The sequence below is a fragment of the Oryzias melastigma genome, linkage group LG9 (genome assembly GCF_002922805.2).
Source record: "Oryzias melastigma strain HK-1 linkage group LG9, ASM292280v2, whole genome shotgun sequence".
NCBI classification, from domain to species: domain Eukaryota; kingdom Metazoa; phylum Chordata; class Actinopteri; order Beloniformes; family Adrianichthyidae; genus Oryzias; species Oryzias melastigma.
The window spans coordinates 18,808,898-18,826,718 of NC_050520.1; the positions used below are offsets into that span (position 1 = coordinate 18,808,898).

At 39.1% G+C, this 17,821-nt stretch overlaps 4 protein-coding genes across 5 annotated transcripts; 2 read left to right on the plus strand and 2 right to left on the minus strand.

Moving 5' to 3' along the window:
* Nucleotides 1–199: 199 nt before the first annotated feature.
* svopa (SV2 related protein a) lies at nucleotides 200–6,387 on the minus strand. Its single transcript, XM_024274827.2, has 16 exons — nucleotides 6,110–6,387; nucleotides 5,355–5,515; nucleotides 5,186–5,271; nucleotides 5,009–5,107; nucleotides 4,375–4,446; nucleotides 4,174–4,298; nucleotides 4,031–4,094; nucleotides 3,823–3,948; nucleotides 3,610–3,738; nucleotides 3,426–3,499; nucleotides 3,237–3,313; nucleotides 3,052–3,156; nucleotides 2,640–2,751; nucleotides 2,484–2,565; nucleotides 2,299–2,388; nucleotides 200–2,222 (listed from the first exon to the last, which is right to left on the minus strand). The coding sequence occupies exons 1-16, from the start codon at nucleotides 6,142–6,144 to the stop codon at nucleotides 2,022–2,024; spliced, it is 1,638 nt and encodes a 545-aa protein (XP_024130595.1). The 5' UTR covers nucleotides 6,145–6,387; the 3' UTR covers nucleotides 200–2,021.
* Nucleotides 6,388–7,460: 1,073 nt separating this feature from the next.
* usp30 (ubiquitin specific peptidase 30) lies at nucleotides 7,461–12,922 on the plus strand. Of its 2 annotated transcripts, none has more exons than XM_024274819.2 (13): nucleotides 7,461–7,772; nucleotides 9,307–9,416; nucleotides 9,503–9,676; nucleotides 9,754–9,857; nucleotides 9,945–10,043; nucleotides 10,138–10,183; nucleotides 10,257–10,351; nucleotides 10,716–10,775; nucleotides 10,862–10,948; nucleotides 11,056–11,136; nucleotides 11,253–11,475; nucleotides 11,563–11,662; nucleotides 11,800–12,922. In XM_024274819.2, the coding sequence occupies exons 1-13, from the start codon at nucleotides 7,702–7,704 to the stop codon at nucleotides 12,050–12,052; spliced, it is 1,503 nt and encodes a 500-aa protein (XP_024130587.1). In that variant the 5' UTR covers nucleotides 7,461–7,701; the 3' UTR covers nucleotides 12,053–12,922. The 2 variants fall into 2 exon arrangements, with proteins under 2 accessions (XP_024130587.1, XP_024130589.1); XM_024274821.2 differs by lacking the exon at nucleotides 7,461–7,772 and adding an exon at nucleotides 7,784–8,046.
* Nucleotides 12,923–12,945: 23 nt separating this feature from the next.
* Nucleotides 12,946–15,629, minus strand: alkbh2 (alkB homolog 2, alpha-ketoglutarate dependent dioxygenase). The gene is made up of 4 exons (XM_024274823.2): nucleotides 15,411–15,629; nucleotides 13,905–14,225; nucleotides 13,640–13,838; nucleotides 12,946–13,574 (listed from the first exon to the last, which is right to left on the minus strand). Exons 2-4 carry the CDS (start codon nucleotides 14,167–14,169, stop codon nucleotides 13,268–13,270), a joined length of 771 nt encoding a protein of 256 aa, XP_024130591.1. The 5' UTR covers nucleotides 14,170–14,225; nucleotides 15,411–15,629; the 3' UTR covers nucleotides 12,946–13,267.
* unga (uracil DNA glycosylase a) lies at nucleotides 15,044–17,798 on the plus strand. Its single transcript, XM_024274822.2, has 7 exons — nucleotides 15,044–15,311; nucleotides 15,628–15,819; nucleotides 15,900–15,995; nucleotides 16,590–16,687; nucleotides 16,824–16,912; nucleotides 17,012–17,190; nucleotides 17,269–17,798. The coding sequence occupies exons 1-7, from the start codon at nucleotides 15,213–15,215 to the stop codon at nucleotides 17,407–17,409; spliced, it is 894 nt and encodes a 297-aa protein (XP_024130590.1). The 5' UTR covers nucleotides 15,044–15,212; the 3' UTR covers nucleotides 17,410–17,798.
* The last annotated feature ends 23 nt before the right edge of the window (nucleotides 17,799–17,821 follow it).

A 17,821-nucleotide genomic window follows, 5' to 3' on the forward strand; every position in this document is an offset into this window, starting at 1 on the left:
CAGTGATTGATTAAAAGTTATAGTTATTTCCTCAGCCTTCAATCTTTGCAGACATGAATTTAATATCCAGAAATACTCCACCTTAAAATCTACAATATCCAATTGATCCCTCTCAAAGAAATAATCGAAAACCGTCTAAATGTAGGCATTTAAACTCAAAGATTAATATGTTTTTCAGCAATAAACGAGGAGACTGGTATTGTTTTTGAAAGAGTATTTACTGTCATATACACATTTACATCCCGTGTATCGACAACATCTGTGCTCACACACACATAATGCTGCACTAAATCTCAAACACTGGCGGCAGGAGTGAACTTAGTGGACCTGTGCTTCCCTTTTTCTCAGAAAGACTAATCAAAGTCTACCTTTTTACAAACAGAACAGCGTCAGGGTTTAAGAACATCTGAGTCTTTTTTTTTTAGGTGTTCACAGAAATGCACAGATCACAGGAACATGGACGATGTCTTGACTTCCCTGTGAGGTTAAATTTATGTTTGAATATTAATCATGAATGTCTCAGAGTCAAACACTTCCAGGAAAACAGTTCAAAAGTATAAAGTGCTTCTGGTGGGGCTGCAGGAGACTAGTCCAAGCAGTTTTTTTTTTTTGTTTGAGACTAGCTCCAGCTTTTAGGTCTGTTAACACAGCACATCTGTCAACATGCATACAGCACAGTGCAGGTCATTTTTAATGTATGTACCCATTTTAGCACTTTTAAACCTGTCATCTTGGAGAACCCAAATGAATCAGGAGAAAGGAGTTGTTTCAAAATGAAAAATAAAAAAAAGAGCTGCAGTATGATCCAAGGCTTAAATATCAGGACAAAAATGTGTTTACTAAACATGAGCAAACATGTATTTTGATTTTTTAAATCATTTTACTGCCTTTTCTTTGCTAGAGGCTTAGAAATTACACTACAATCGTCTTTATGCGGCAACATTTAGGCCACTTTTGCAGCTGCATTTGACTATTTGGGGCTCATTTGCATCTATTACAGTTTTCAAATTTGTTTATTTTTAGTAGGTTTTTCATGCATACTTCTCAGGGGGTTCAATTTGCTAAAATTGGACCTAAAAATCCAATTTCCCTGTTGGAGTGCAATTTGTGATCAAGAATTTTTTAACATTTCATGTTTATTCTTTCAGTAACTCCTCTCACTGCTGGATGCTGCTAAACAGACCACTTGAATTTCATGAGATTTATTTTTGGAAAATGCATCTTCCCAATATTCCCAACAGGAAGAAAAAAAAACAATTTTGGGAGAGATCCACAATCATTTTAATTTGTGAACACCTCTTTTCTAGCTTGATTTACTTTGTTGAATTTTTTTAAGCTGTTTAAAATTTGACCATATAAGAGTAAGATTTCCTCATTACAGGATTAAATTCTGCTTTTTAAGGTTTTAGTTGAATATTTTTTTACAAAATTTCAAGTGAAACTGCACCAACAGAGGATAAATGAAAGAAAACAAGACCTGGAAGTTCTGTTGAGTATTTACACCTTCATAGCTGCAACAGTTTTAACTAAAGACAAACCTTTCTTTGAATGTTTGGTTGATTATTTTAGCATCATTACCCCCTACGATGCCGGTCTCATGAAGTGTACATATGGTGGATTTTAGCAGGGTTTTGTTTGAGCAGGATAATCTTGTTTCCTATACACATCTATGCTTGGTTTAATTGACAAAGCTTTTCTCATTGGATTCAGATCCTTGGCAACAAACTGAATAGGTAGTTTTAAGGCTCTTTAGAAAAAAAGAATGGGAGTTATTTGTGGCTGAAGATTGACTTTTTCCCACAAAGAAGAAGTTTCTCCAGCTTCACTGAACTTCTGTCCATGAAAGTCTCGCTTTCATGTCTGCAATTTTACGAATACAGCATCAACACTGACAGCAGTGGTGGAACGGCCTTAAAAACACAAGTTTGTTGTGTATTTAACGCTGCAATCATGTCTGAATGTAAGGAAAACTGAAGATGGTTAGCGTCTTGGCCATTGATTGAGCTGCAGCCGGCCTGTCTTTAGCCTTGGGAGCCGGAGCTCGAGTGTGGGATCCCCTCTGAGTTGTGGCCTGTCATTTCCTGTCCCCACTCGCGGTGGTTGGACTCCTGCAGACCCCGGCCTGTGGTCTCGATCGGCAGCGCACAGGAGGCGATGGCAGCAAAGAGGCAGCAGCAGCAGTACACTGAGAGAGCCAAGTACACCGAATACTCCAACATCACCTGTAGGGCGAAGACACAGGAGGAAAAAAGTCTTATTTTATCAATTTATCCTTTGATTTTGCATTTAGGGTTTTACCTGAGCAACAAAAGGTGTAATGAGGGCACCAACTCTGGCCATTCCACTGCTTGTTCCCAGACCTAAAGCTCTGGTTGCTGTTGGATACACCTGCAGAAAAAACAAATGTAGCTGAGGCTCTATTATTTTAGTTATTGATTTGAAATGCACCACTCTTTAAACAAAAAAACAGAAAGGTATCTTACTTCTGGCGTGTAAACATAGGCAGCCTGAAAGCCTCCAGCAATGAACGCTCTGGCGATGAATATTAACACCGTCATGGAAACTCTGAGAGACGATCAGATGGATGGTAAGTAGGAACCAACATCTAAGAGGCGATGAAATGCTGCGACCAAGCTCACCTCCCAACACAGCCGTACAGCGGGATGAGAGCCAGTGAGAAGACGAAAAAGCACAGAGCCATCGTCTTCCTCCGTCCCAGGCGATCAATAGCCCACAGTGTCACCAGCAGTCCTACGAGGAAGAAGATTTATCATCAAGCTGGCTTTATTACAAAGATTAAATATCACTTAAACTGACAAAAGTGAGTTATGCTGAGTTTCCAGCACTAATTTCAGGAACTTCTTACTTGAAATGGCTTCATGAAGACCTAATATTATCATTACAAAACTGCTAATTACAAAATCACCTATTTATGATTTTTATTTCAATATTTTTGCACATAGAAAATATTTGTTTATGTCAGAAAACAGCTAAATATAGCTGGAACGAGGTAATAGAATGAAAAATCTATTTCAAATGTGATGTATTTACCAGGAAACTCTGATAAAGTAGTCCACAGCAGGTCTTTATAGTCATCAGAATTAAGGTATTTACACTCCAAGTTGCAGCGAAGCTCCTGTTTGTTTCCTTTGGACACTAGAGGGAGACACCAGACAGCAGCTGATCAGAGTAAATAAGCTCCTACTGTTGGAAGAGCATAGTTCTGTCTGACTCACTTCCACATGCGCCCCCCTCTTGAAACAGCTCTGTGGTGAGCAGCACCAGCCCATAGTAAGAGAAGGCGTTTGCAAACCTGCACTGACAGAGATGCAGCTTGAAATTAGCCTAATTTGTGTTATCTTTTAAATCATATAGATCCATTTAGAGGTTGTGGGGTGTTGGAGAATAGGAAAGAAAATACTCACCAAATAAACCATAAGAGAACTGTGGTGCATCGAAAATGGGATGAAAATAAGTCTTTAATTTTCCCACGGTCTTCCTAATTTAAAACAGCAGACGTAATAACTGATTAAAATAGCAATATCACACGGGTAATGTGTAATTTGCATTAACAGCATGTGTTTCCTGCAGGAACAGACTGTGCTGTACCTGTCTGGCAGCGATTAGTTTCCCCAGAGGCATGGGCACTCCGTTCTCCGTGGCGATGCGTTTGAGAGTAGCCAGAGCCTTATCCTGGTTCCCTGTCAGCACATCATATCGAGCGCTCTCTGGAAGCCACTATTCTCCCACCCCAACCCCAGATAAAAAACAACTCACATTAGGATTTATTGCTTTATATAAATTCATGATTGCGGTACTTACAAAACACAGGATGGCAAAGATGAAAAGGGGAATGGTGGACAGGCCAAGCAGCCAGCGCCAGCCCAGAGTGGGCATCACCAGAATCGCTAAAAGGACTTCAAATACAGTCCCCAGAGCCCAAAAAATCTGCAAAATCAGACAAATTAAAGGTGGTTTGAAAATTTTGTTGTGAAAAAATGTGTTTGTAAGGACAGAAGAAACCCCACACCTCAATAAGTAAGATACAGGTGGCTCTGGACCTCATAGGCAGAAATTCTGCATACAGGGTCACCCTGATGGAGAAGAATGCATGTGTGTAAACCTCAGCTCAAATTACATTTCATATTGTGGAGAGGAAGAAGGGCTACTCACGACTGCGGCGCCCCTCCGATGCCAAAACCCACCAGTGCCCGTAGAACCAGGATCCACCCATAAATAGGTGCAAATGCACTCAAGACACCATAGAACATCGTCCACAACACACTCATCTTCAAACCCTGTGTGAACGGAGCCAAACAGCAATTCAGAAGTAAATTTAGTCAACGTTCATATTTAAAAGAACATGAAACTCACAGTTTTTCTGCCATATTTGTCTGAAATGTTTCCCCATAATGAAGAGCTGATCATCATCCCAATGAAAACTGCCTAAAACATGAGAAGCAAACATTAATGTGCACGTCACAACAGTAGAATTTTACCCACAATCCTCTCACATCTTATGCACAACATTCTGTTAGATGCAGTGGAAAACAACACATTATTTTCCTGGAGACTTCAGGCAAAGCCTCCTAAAGAAATCTCAGTGCAGCTAGAACACAAAACACCATGCAGAGGCAGCCTGACACTAATTATATGGCTAAGTTGATTACATAGCTTAGCTGGGGATGTGGCTGGTACTAATTATACAAGTTGTCAATTGTCTTGTACACTGGGTATAGCTGAAATGTGACACGAAACAAAACCCTTTTTTCATACAGACCCCCAAAAATATCATTATTTTTACACAAATAAGAAAGGAAAGAAAAACTGGTAATCTTTAAAAAAAATACTTTCTGTAAAAAGATTAAAGGACATTTAACAGTTTAATTTTAGAATTGAAAGAGGCAATTGTTTTAGTTTTCATCTGCATAAAACTTTATATTTGTGCTCATTTTAAATATTTTTTCGAACTTGTTTTAAGGAATACAAGACATCTCAGCGCCATTACCGATGTGAGCAGGGCCACCTCCAGACTCGGCAGTCTCCATTCACAGTGAAGCTGCGGCGCCAAGATGCTTAAGATCATCATCTCCATGGCATCGGCCATCTGAGCAAACAGGAACATCAATTAGTTTCCAAAAGATTAAAACAAACCTTATATTTCACAGTGTTTGAGCGTTCTCACCCAGGATAGACCAGTGAGGATGGAGAGCTTCCACTGAAAGGTCCCAAAGCCGATGGCCTCCACAGCATCTTCTACCATGAAAGTGTCTAAGGATGAGAGAAAGATGGCCGTCCTGAGGAAACCTGTTGTGTGGGTCTATCATAACAAAGTCCAGCATTCTGTACTGTACCGTCAGTGGGGTTGGCAAACTCTCGTGGGACTTCAGCTCCATCTGTGAGGGCCTCAGACTCCTGATCACCCAGTTCCACTGCCCTGACATCCTGTTGCTGCCTGCTGTCTCCATCTTCCTCAGAGCGCGTGCTCTCACCTGTACGCCTGAAGCGAACAACACTATAGAATAACATAAATAGGTTATTATTATTATTATTATTATTAAGAAAAATTGAATATTTTTTTTAATAAATAATTTTGAATATTGTGTTGCATCACGTTAATGATTTTTCTAGAGTGAAAATTGTCTCTGTGTCTTTAAGACGTATCCATGAAGTCGACTATAGTGTTGTGGCCCAGCCTAAGCTTAATTGAAGGGGATGCTTTGCAATCTTTAAATAAACAGTGCATGTTTTTTTTATTATTTTTTTTTAGCTTTGTCAAGTTCCATAACCGGTTAAATTTTTAATAACAGTAAAAATCACCGCAAGGTTGCACCCAATTAAAAAACACGCACGATTTCATAGAGAAAGCCGGCAGTGTAAACAAACTGTAGCAGCCACGAGACGCTGTGCTGCATTTGTCTCCTCTTAATTGTGGTATATTTTGGTATAAATGTAGTCAAATGGATTCGGAGGAATGTCACGTTATTTGTAGTCTGGGGAGCTGATTAGATTAGACGAGCACGAAGCGAGTCGAGCGTCGTGTCAACACAGTCATGCTTCAAAATGGATGGTTTGGTTTAGAATAAATGCACATCGCGGTTTTACTCACGGAAGTTGTCTCAGTTGGAACAGATCGTCGTCCATTTTGGCGTGTTTGTGCTGATTTTGGCCTCATCGTCGTCTACATTATCGTGGTGTGCAGCGATTTCAGCACCAAGGAGAGCGACTTACCCCCCGGTGTCAGCTGACAGCCAATGAAGGGGCGTCCTGCCCTGTGAGAGACATCCGGATACATTCATTTTGGAAACCAGCAACCTGCGGAAATAGCTTACACAATCCTATATTTTATTTAATTAGGAATAAACAGAGCCGGATCAGATTGTTTTAGCTGTTTCATCGAGATTGGGAGTTTTTGCTAATCAGTACCGAATTATATTATGAATTTGTTTACTATCGTTTACTAGTTCCCTATTTTTAAAAGTAATCTAATGCAGCCTACTTTATAATTAATATTTTCAATTTAATTTATACTTGACTCATATTTTTTGTACGTTTTTTATGTCATGTCTGTTAATAATTTAGTTTTAAAGTCATGTTTTTATGTATTTATTTATTTATGACTTCACATAGTGATCAACAAATGCAAATATTAAAATGCAGGCAGAGATGAAAGCAAGAATCACCAACAATACAGTCAGGGCTCTATGTAAATTCTACATTCGGAATTACCATAATTTTATTCATATTAAATTAATGAGATTCCCAGCAGGAAAATGTCACGGGAGGATGGAGTATTAAGCAATTTATGCTTTCAGAAGAAGTGCAACATTCAGCCTAAGTAATTTTAATCCATGGAGATAAACATGAAAGACTGAACACAGATTAGCCTACATATAAGATTAAAAAACTATGCCTATGTGCCTCTAAAGAGAATAGGGTAAAAAAAAAAAAAAAGCTCATAAAATAAAAGGCAGAAAAGAAGAAAAATGTCAAAATAACTCAACTTATGCTACAACACGAATACAGTTATTTATTTTCTGAAACTACCAGTTATAAGCATTTAACACAGGGGAATTATCAAAATAAAATGAGTTTTTTAAGGAAATATAGTTACCGGTTTGCCACAAAGGTTAAACTCAAAGATAATGGAAAAGAAACGAAAAATTATTACTAAGCATTTTTTCCCCTATGCCTTGTGCTCTTGTTGCTTTGAACAATGAAATGTTAACTGGGGGTATATTAAAATCAATTTATTACTGAGATTTTTAATGATGCATTTTTTATGGTTCGTTTCCCTTGTGTTATATTTTGTGTAATGTGATTAAAATGCTTTACTTTTGATTTTCGTTACAATAACAATGTAATAAAGATAATTCATAAGTTTCCTTATTTATTATAGTAAAAATAATTGATTATTTTCATAAAGGTTAACTTTTCTAATACAAAGTAATATCAAGACATTTAAATAGGTTTAATATAAAATTAGTTTGGTTGTGCTTTAAAATAATATGCTATTTGATGATTACTTTCCTCATTAATTAAAACAAAAAAAATGTTTTTCTTTCATATTACAGTACAGTGCAGTTTATTGTGCGCAACAAAGCTACGGAGTTTTATCACTGTTACACCATAGTACGCTCTTTAAATGGTCCGTGCTGAAACATCTTCCACCAATAAAAGAGTTCCGCTCCAGACATCAGAATGTTGTGGCTCAGACATGAAAGCTGCGATAAGCTTATTGGGAGGTTTCTTGGCACCGGATCTGGAATCAGGTAAGACCTCACCATCTGGCTACGACCTGCTTATTTTAAGTGACGGGGGATAATTGTGGGTCATCAGGCCGTCGCTGTATATCTGCGACAGAGTTACATGCGCAGAAGAGAAGGTAGCTAACGCGCATTCTGGCTTATGAGTCTAAATCTACCGGGAGACGTAAACGGGGACAGCAATTAAGCATTTCATTTTTTAGGGGGAGAGAAATTTAAATATTGTTTATGTTCAACTCAAAGTTTAGGGTCGGAGGACAGTCCGACCTCTGTGTTTTTGGTAAGTGTAGCCGAATGCTAACGCTAACTCACCTGTATGCGCTGTTGTTTTTGATAGACACTGTATTTACAGAAATAGATAAGATAGAAGATACCAACCTTTTCACTTTATCAACAGGGACAGCTGAGCTTGATGTAATCAAGTATGATGTTTATTTATTTCGTAATTCTTAAGGGAAGTTCAGGTTACAACATTTATTTGTTTAATTTAGTTTTCTTTTTTCTGATGAGAGAAAAGTGCAGTTAAGTGAAGTTCAAGGTAAGATTTTCACAACTCGGCCTCACTTAGTTTAACGACAATATCTGCTAATATAAAACAAAAATATTTATTCTAAACCTAAACATTTTTGTTAAATGTTTTTGTAAGTTTTATTCTGTTTCTAAAGCCTTTGATAGTTTGAGATCTCAAAATGTCTCCTTTTAGGTTAATTAGTGTTATGCTAAATTTTACTTCTCAATCTTTTTTGTGAGTTCTCTTTTTAGAGATTTCCTGTGGATTGTGTAGTTTGCAAACTTGAGAAGAAAGTACAGGAATGCTGTGTTGAATTGGAGTAATGACCCCCCTCAGGAGGATGTATCCGTGTCTGAGCTGATAGTGCACATGAATATTTTGTGTGATGCTCTTTCACAGATGTGGCTTTTATGAGAGTCCGTAGTAAAATGTGTTGTTACTAGAGATGAAACGATTCACTTTACTCACAATTCACTAAAAAACACAATTTTTGTGTCATAGTTCTGATTCGGTTTGATGCATGATTTATGTTTTAGACACAAGTCAGGTAGGTGTTTAAAACCAACAAAAAAACAATAAATAAAATGACAGTGAGCACCTCCGCCGCTCAGTCTGGCTCCACTGGCCCCGCCCCCTTTTTAGGGGATTTTCAAAGACGCAACACAATCCTGTTAAATTCTTTTAAAAAAAAAAACGTGGTTTTATTAGTCTGTTGTGATCCGTAGCACCAGAGTTAATCAAAAGAAGCGAGATAAAGCTTTATTTTTTGTCTGTGGTATTCTGTGAAGTTAGTAGCTTAAACTTTACCAAAATTATATTGACAGAGCAACTATGGATATTGATGATGATCACAAAACTATAGAAAACATGTAGAATCCCTTCATGCCATTTTGCAAAAAAATATTTTGAATTGAATTCCGCAAATGCTGTGATTATTACATAATTATTAATATATTTAGTTATTTTTTTTCTTTAGCTATCTATTTATTGCTTTTATTGTACTTTTTAAATCTGTTCTTCTTTTTCTAGAAACAAAATGATCAAAAATTGGGGCGTCATCGGGGGGATCGCAGCTGCTGTTGCAGCTGGAGCATACGTCCTGTGGGGCCCGATTACAGAGAGAAAGAAGAGGAAGAAAGGTAGGAATGTATTTACCAGCTGCACAGCACTGTGGATGCAGCGCCCTTCTTATATTTGCGGTGCTCATCCTGGTTTGTCTTTGCAGGGATGGCTCCAGGTCTGTTGAATCTGGGAAACACCTGCTTTCTGAACGCTCTGCTCCAAGGCCTGGCGGCGTGTCCGTCCTTCATCAGGTGGCTGGAGAAATTTTCCGGTTTGCCCACCATTCAGTCGTGCAAAGACAACCAGCTGTCGACAACGCTGCTGCAGCTACTCAAAGGTCTGCAAACACTGGGGTGAAGTTTTCAGGAGTGCATATTAAGTGCTCATAATTGTCCTTTCTCCACATGGCGTTAGCTCTGAGTAGTGATGAACCTGGAGAGGAAGATGTTCTTGACGCTGGGTGCCTCCTGGATGTACTCAGACTGTATCGCTGGCACATCAGTTCTTTTGAAGAGCAGGTTTGTTCATAACACAATCTTGTAATTCTCTTCTAAGCACCTGTTGGGGTACGGTTTGTGTTACAGTGTTGGTTTCTCCTCTAATAGGATGCTCATGAGCTTTTTCATGTCATCACATCCTCTCTGGAGGAGGAGCGAGATCGTCAACTGAAGGTCACACATTTGTTTGACGTGCAGTCTCTTGAGGCAAGTATTAAATGAATATTCTGGCAAAGCCTTTATGCTGTCTTTTGCTGAACTTTACATTAAGTAAATGTGTTTATTCTATTTTATTATTTAGAGTTTTCCTAATCCAGATGATAAAGCTGTTGCCTGTATAAGTAGAGGTAAGAGTCGAGAGAAAATCCGAGACAAAAGGGAATATAAATAAATATTTATTTTCTTGCTTTTCCTTTGCAGCCCCCCTTCACCCGATACCAGGTCCTTGGAAGTTTCCGCATCCTTTCCATGGCCGGTTAACCAGCAACATGTCATGCAAGCGCTGTGAAACGCAAGTGAGTGACTTTTTTTGGCAGGGAAGTGAAGAGCTTTAAGCCTCTTTTCCCCATGTTACCTTCTTTCCTGTAATCTGGTGGCATCAGAGTGTGTCATGTGAATTTCCTCTCTGTTGCTTTTGTATGACAACTTGACCACACATAAGTTGTATTAAAGATGACTTGCACCAATTTACTGCTCAAACATGAGTAAAAAGCAAATATTGTGGCTTCTGTTACAACCAAAAGGAAATAAAGTGTTTTATATTTGAAAAACTGAATGTTATTTTATATGTTTCTGTTTCTAAGTTTTGTATTTGTTGTTTTTTTAATCAATTTGTATTGTTTTGTTATACATTTCCTTTTTCCAACCGTTTTTTTCCAGAGTCCAGTGCGGTACGACTCCTTTGAGAGCCTTTCTTTGTCCATCCTCCTACCTCAGTGGGTAAGGGCACATACCTGAAACACAAGACTTTCACTGTGGTATCAGTGCTCAGATGATAGTTTTAGAATAAATCTGTTTGTTCTCAGGGTCGCCCAATCTCACTAGATCAATGTCTGCAGCACTTTATTTCCTCTGAAACCATCAAAGAAGTGGAATGTGAAAACTGCACAAAGGTATTTTTTTTTCTAAGTTTGTCATGCAGTTTGCATTTAACACCTAAACTAGTGTTTGTGAATTGTACAGTTTCTCTCTTGACTAGTTTATTCTATATTTTGTTCAGCTTCAACAACATTCATCAATAAACGGGGAAGTTCTAGAAAACCAGAGGACGACATTTGTTAAACAGCTGAGACTTGGAAAGGTAACGCTTCATCACCGCACTATTAAATAAATGTACCAACATGTGACTTTATTTTAAAGAACTCCTTCACTCGACTAAAGTTAGCTTTTCTCCTTAACTCTCCATGTTGTGTTCAGCTCCCTCAGTGCCTCTGCATCCACTTACAAAGACTGATGTGGTCCAATGAAGGCTCCCCCATCAAGCGCCAAGAGCACGTTCAGTTCTCAGAGTATCTGTCAATGGATCGTTACAAACACGACAGCTCCACGCCGAGGACGCAGAAGGTCAGATGTGCTCCTAAAACCATAAAGGCGGAAAGCTTTGATGATTCCATAGAAAAGCCTACAGCTAATGGGACTGGTGAGTTTGGTATTCTTAGTTTAAAATGATGGATTTTAGCTTTTTCTCATCTCTGCATTGTGCTTTTTTGTCTCTCCTGTGATGCAGAACATCATAACAACAACAAACCTTTCACAAATGGAACCTGTTCTTCTATGTTTCTTCATTCTGGTGTTAAAAATCCCTTTGGCCTCACTTACGACTACAGGTACAAACAAGCCTCAATTATCTTAAACTTTGTATTTTTTGATGAAACACCAACACTAAATGACAAGGAGCAAAATCTTCCAGATGGATCCACATCGGTTTTTTAATCAGCTGCATGTCTTGTGGTTCTCCCTCCAGTTCTGCAGAGTACCTTTTCCAGCTGGTGGCTGTTCTGGTTCATCTTGGTGACATGCACTCGGGACACTTCGTCACATATCGCCGCTGCCCCTCCTCCTCTCGCTGCTCTTCAAACTTCAGCTCCCAGTGGCTTTGGGTGTCAGACGACTCGGTCCGTAAAGCCAGCCTGCAGGAGGTGCTGTCCTCCAACGCTTACATGCTCTTCTACGAGAGAGTTCAGAGGCCCGGACGAGGCCCGCGGTCGGAGGAATGACCACAACCTCTGAGATGGAACGGTTACTGTCAGGAAAAATAAAAAACTGTCTGCTGGCTCTGAGACTAACAAACGAGAAGGGAAAAAAAAGCCATCCTGGACTTTTTGGTGGTTTGGATCGCAGCTTTCTGGGGTTGATATGCAGCGTTTCTGATCACAGCAGGAAGCTCTGAACCTCAAAGATGAAGAACCTGTGGGATTTGTGTTGGATATCTTGTATCATACAAACTACTTTTTGTAGATCTAACAACTCCTTCAACAGCTTTTGGTTTGATGCTCCAGTAAGCAAACAAGGACGTGTATGCTTCAAGGTGACAACCTTGTACTACGTTGTTTTTGTGTGAAATTGATACAGTTGTTGGGTGAAGCTCTTTGGCATCATGCTGTGGTGTGTCTGACATTACATATGGATTCAATTTGTTTCAGATTTTGATTTCATTTTGGTCTTTGCCTGTAAATTTTAAACTCAAAAGCTGCTAATTAAGACGCGGATGCACCTTTACTCAAGACTTCCACTGTCGTCTTATCATTCCAGGAAGTGAATGTAAACTATATTTTAAGAAAAAGATTGAGTGACAGCTTCAAAGTGCCATGTTGTTTTCAATGGTTGACATTTTTAACCCCTCTCTTTTTTAAAAAAAGAAAAAGTAGTTTATTCTAGCTTTTCGGAAAGTTTTAAAATTATGCATAAAATCACTTCAAATATAATACAGCATTTTCCTACATACTTTTTTTAATTCTGGAACAATAACTGCTAAAACAACAATCAAGAACGTCCCAGTCAGGTGTTTGCACATGTATTTTTATGTAATGTTTCATGTATTTGCGTGGTTTTTGAAGATTATTTTCAGGAATAAAGAAATAACACTGCTTGACTCTATTTATGTCATTTATTTTTTATAAAAGGTAACACATTTGCAACATTTTCCAACCTTATTTAAAACTATCACCTTAGGAGAACCTTTTTTTTTTCAATAATGAAGATTATTTAAAGTTTTCATATCTAACCAACAAAATCTGGGCATTCACTTAGATGTTTTTCTTTTAACAGTGTTTGAAATTGATAAGAAAAATAAGAAACGTTTAAAGAATGTCTTGCATCAAAAATGATGGTTGATGTTTTAAAAATCTGAGTTGGTAACACAAAAAAATTGAGTTAACCAGTAGTCTTTTTGTTTAAATGAAAATATCTCTGTAGATATTGATATTTTACTTTCATTTCTTGCTCTTCAAGATGCGTCTGAAGGTGAGGTTAATGCGTGGCTGCAGGATTTTTTTCCGCACAGGGAGGCTGTGGTACCAGAAGGTGTTGGTGGGCGGGTTCATGAGGAGAAGGCTTCCGTGGGCCAGTTCCAGCTTCACGGGTTCAATCTGCCGACTGCAGTTTCTCCCCCGAGCATCTCTGTGTCTGAAGATGAAATCCCGCGCTGCTCCTAAAGAGACTGAAGCGATGGGACAAGCGGGGTCCAGCTCCTTCTCGTCGTCACGGTGCTCGCCCATGTGGTCCAGCCCGTCTTTGTACCTACGGCAGAAACGGATCGCATTCGAGCTCCTGAAGCGTTTGCACATGTGGTTATGGTTTCTCACCTGTTTATTAAAACAAAGTTGAATGTGTGCCCGGTTGCTTTTGTGACGGCGTCTCGAATGTTTTCCAGAGTGGGAGTCCACGGGCAGGCTGAACGGGTCACTCCAGAATACTTGTACGTCAAATCCGTGTCTCCATACGTCGCCTGCTTTCTTGGAATGTTGTAGACCTTTCCATACACTTGGACCTTTGCTTCTTCTCCTAAAAGACCAGCATGGATCAATGCAATCCTCGGTTATAATTCAGACAAAAAAGATGGGAGTTTACCTGTGGAGTACACCACCTCCTCCTCCAAATGCTCAAATAGCTCATCTGCTTCCTTTTTAGAGAAGATCAGCGCATAGTCACAGTCGAGTCCCTCTGCTTCTATTTTTTGCCAGGGAATGGGATGGGAGAACTCTCCTCCTTCAGTGTCATCTTTCTCTTGTATGCCATCATCATCCTCCAGTTTCATCCTCTTCCAATCCCTTCTTTCAGGAGAATTCTTTGTTGGTAAATGTTTATTCTGGCTTTGCAGAACACAGTTTTCCATAGCTGTAGAAGGACACTGGTGGTTCTCGGGTTCAGGTATTAATAGGATTTGATCTCCTGGACAAGACAAAGACAAATTAATATTATAGAGGGGTAAACAGTCTTTAAAATCACACATAATTTACAAAAATCATAGACTTTCTTCTTTGTCTTTCAGCTATTTGCTTTTGGGGCCTCCTCAGGGGATCTCTGCCTCCTTCCAACCCTATCTGTATCCTGAAACTGTATCAATGAGCCTCTACTTTGGTCTTCCACTATGCCTCTCTCTTGGGACCTCCAATCTCAGTCAGCATCATTTACCAACATTATGACAATCCCTCTCTGAATGTGTCCAAACCATCTCAGTCTGCAGATGGCTAACGTGAGCCGCTCCTCTAATGTATTAGTTTTTTATTCTATCCATCCTGGTTACTTCCAAAGAGAAGCTTAACATCTTCATCTCTGCCACCTCCAACTCCACTTCCTTCTGACCTTCACAATTCTTTCCCAGCATCCTCAAGACAAAAATTACATCTGTAGTTCTCATCCCCAGAATTAAACCCTTCTTCTAACATCAACCGAATTCCCTAAACATAGTCCTGAACTTCTTTGTTCCAAGTATTTGTTTTCCTCATTCCAGAGGAAACATCAAGCATATTCCTTCTAAAGTCCCTCCTCACAAAGACCCCTGGGGTTAACTTGTCCTGTTATAGCTTGTTATTGAAAGAAAAACCTTAAATCCACACTGCACTTTCCCCTTTCTGCATAGAATCCCAACTAACCTTTTTAACTATATCACAAATATGTCAAAATTTTACAACATGTGGCCTGAAAAGATATTTGCTTAACAAAACAGCTTTCACAACAGTAGCTGCTCTTGAACACAGCTCACCTCATTACCATAAATGCTTTCGTCACTCAATTAAGGCGCGAAAGACCCAAACTATCGTCCGCGAGGTGGCTTTACTTGGAGTCTTGCTATTAATTTGCTGTGCATAAATTAGTTGAATAGTTAGGTCCTCCAGGAAATTCAGTGCAGTTAATTTTCTCGGGATTTTTAGCATAATGATTGGACAGAAAACTATTAACTCGTTTTTCTCACCGGTTTCTAAAAAGAGGGCGTCTAAGGAGACAAATGAAACAACGAAGGATGCTATCGAGCCGGTAAGCAAAAATAATTATGGCTACAACAATTTATTTCGTTGAACAGTTAATACAGAAGTTGAACTTAAATATTAAGTTATTTTTAAATGTATGCTGTACCTGCACAGATAGTTCTGTGGATTCTCGCGAGATTTGTAGTGTAATCCGTGCTGCGTTCACGGCAATCGCGGTGTTCTGAAATGTTGTCAAATATGTCGCTGCCTGCTAGCGTAACGTGAAAATGTTACGGCCTCTTTGCCTTTCGGGTATTAATAAATTGCATGTATCAATATTCATGTCGGTTCGTTTTTCTTCTCAATACATTAAAATTATTCAGAAAAAGCCGAAGATCGCGGCAGCGGATCCAGAACCGCCCGGTTCTCCTCTGTCTCCGGAGCAGCTGGAAAAGATGGCCCGCAACAAGAGAGCGGCGCTGGAGAGGCTCGCTTCCGGACTGACCCCGCAAGGGTTCAGTGAGAGCTGGCGCCGGGAACTCCTGTTTGAGTTTACGAAACCTTATTTTAAAGATGTGAGAGGTCCACACATCCAGTTGCACCACAGCTTCTGTAGTTTAGCAGCACTATTAATTATTTCCTATGCGTGCCACAGCTGACAAAGTTTGTTTCTGACGAGAGGAGGCGCGGCACTGTGTACCCACCTGCAGATCAGGTCTTCACCTGGACCCAGATGTGTGACATCAGAGACGTAAGTTACACACAAACATCTGACCATGTGGTCAACAGGTGTGGGCAGAGGATGCTTACTTCTAATATCACTTTTATTTTCTTGTATGTTCTTTACAAATTTAAATTGGGAATCTCACATTTTTCTAGACCCTCCATTTTTTTTAAACTTTATTGAATATAACCACATTTACAGAGCTTATAGACAATTCAACAATGATCATTATTTATTTTTGCAAAAAATGATACATATGAACAAGAAATTATAAATAAACAAACAGTAAACAGAGAATAATAGGAAAAAATAATAAGAGAAAATGTTATTTACCTAAAAGGGAAGTGCAAAGTTTGGGAGCGTAAATATTTTAAATAGTTCATTAGTTTCCATTTTACGTAAAGTGATTTAAAATGTGTTGTTGCACTTTTTTTTTTCTCTTTTTGGGACATTTTATATTTGTGTCCTAAATAAAGATGGTAAAGAAGCTGCTGCTGTGAAATCAGACTTTGTTTCACTCCAATAGTCTTATCTGCGCATCAAAATTTCACTACATTGAATATGCTTAAAGATATTTTTGAGAGAAGGACTTAGAAATCCTAAAAACATGTTTGATTCTAGGTCAAAGTGGTGATTCTGGGACAGGATCCATATCATGGTCCTGGTCAAGCTCATGGATTGTGTTTCAGCGTGAAACGACCTGTTCCTCCTCCACCCAGGTATGCAACTTCTGCGTTTACCTTAATTCATTGATGGATGTGAAACACAGAGCTCCGAGGATCCTCACAGACTCTGCACTATAGCTGATCTAATTCAAATCTGCATTTTAACACTTTCTTTTTTTCTACCATCCAGCTTGGAGAACATGTACAAAGAACTGGCTTCAGATGTTGAAGGTTTTAAGCATCCTGGTCATGGAGATCTGTCTGGATGGGCTCAACAGGGTAAACATTTGAATATTCATTAGAATGTTTCAATGCAGTGTTGCAGGTTTGGTCATCTACAAACCTGCTGTCCATCTTTCCTTTGACCTTTCTCACCAGGTGTGCTCTTGCTGAACGCTGTGCTGACCGTTCGAGCACACCAGGCCAACTCCCACAAAGACAAAGGTTGGGAGGTCTTTACTGATGCTGTGGTTCAGTGGCTCAGCAACAACCTGCAGGGCCTCGTTTTCTTGCTTTGGGGGGCATATGCTCAGAAGAAAGGATCTGCCATCAACAGGGTACGTCCTAACCTTTCAAATGTCAACAGAGGCCTTTCTTGCTTTGCAGTCATTGCATGGTTTTCTATCTGCTTCCAGAAACATCACCACGTGCTGCAGGCGGTGCATCCTTCTCCCCTCTCAGCTCATCGAGGGTTTTTTGGTTGCAAACATTTTTCAAAGACCAACGAGCTGCTAAAGAAGTCTGGAAAGTCTCCCATTGATTGGAAAGCACTTTAAGTTAATGTGTTTGGTATATTTTCCAATAAGTGTTCCTTAACTCTAGACCAAAACCCACTCATAAGCTTTCCCTTTTTCTTCCTGAAATTGTTTGTGTAAGTTTACCATTTTTTATTTTTTATTTTTACATGTTCTAATAGAATGTTTGTGCGAGACACATTTCTATCATCTTGGCCTTCAAATCTGGATGGTTGCTGTTGTGATGGGAATTCTGTCATCTATACAGATAAACAGATCTGTAAGTTTTTAGTTTATGCAATAAAGTTTATTTTCTTATGTTTCCTAAAACAATGTCCTTTTCAATACAAATCAGATGATGTGTTTGTTGTGATTTCTTCCTGTACATTTATGGGTAATTTTACATAATTAACAAAAGTTGTATTTTTGTATTTCATCATAAGCTCTATAAGAA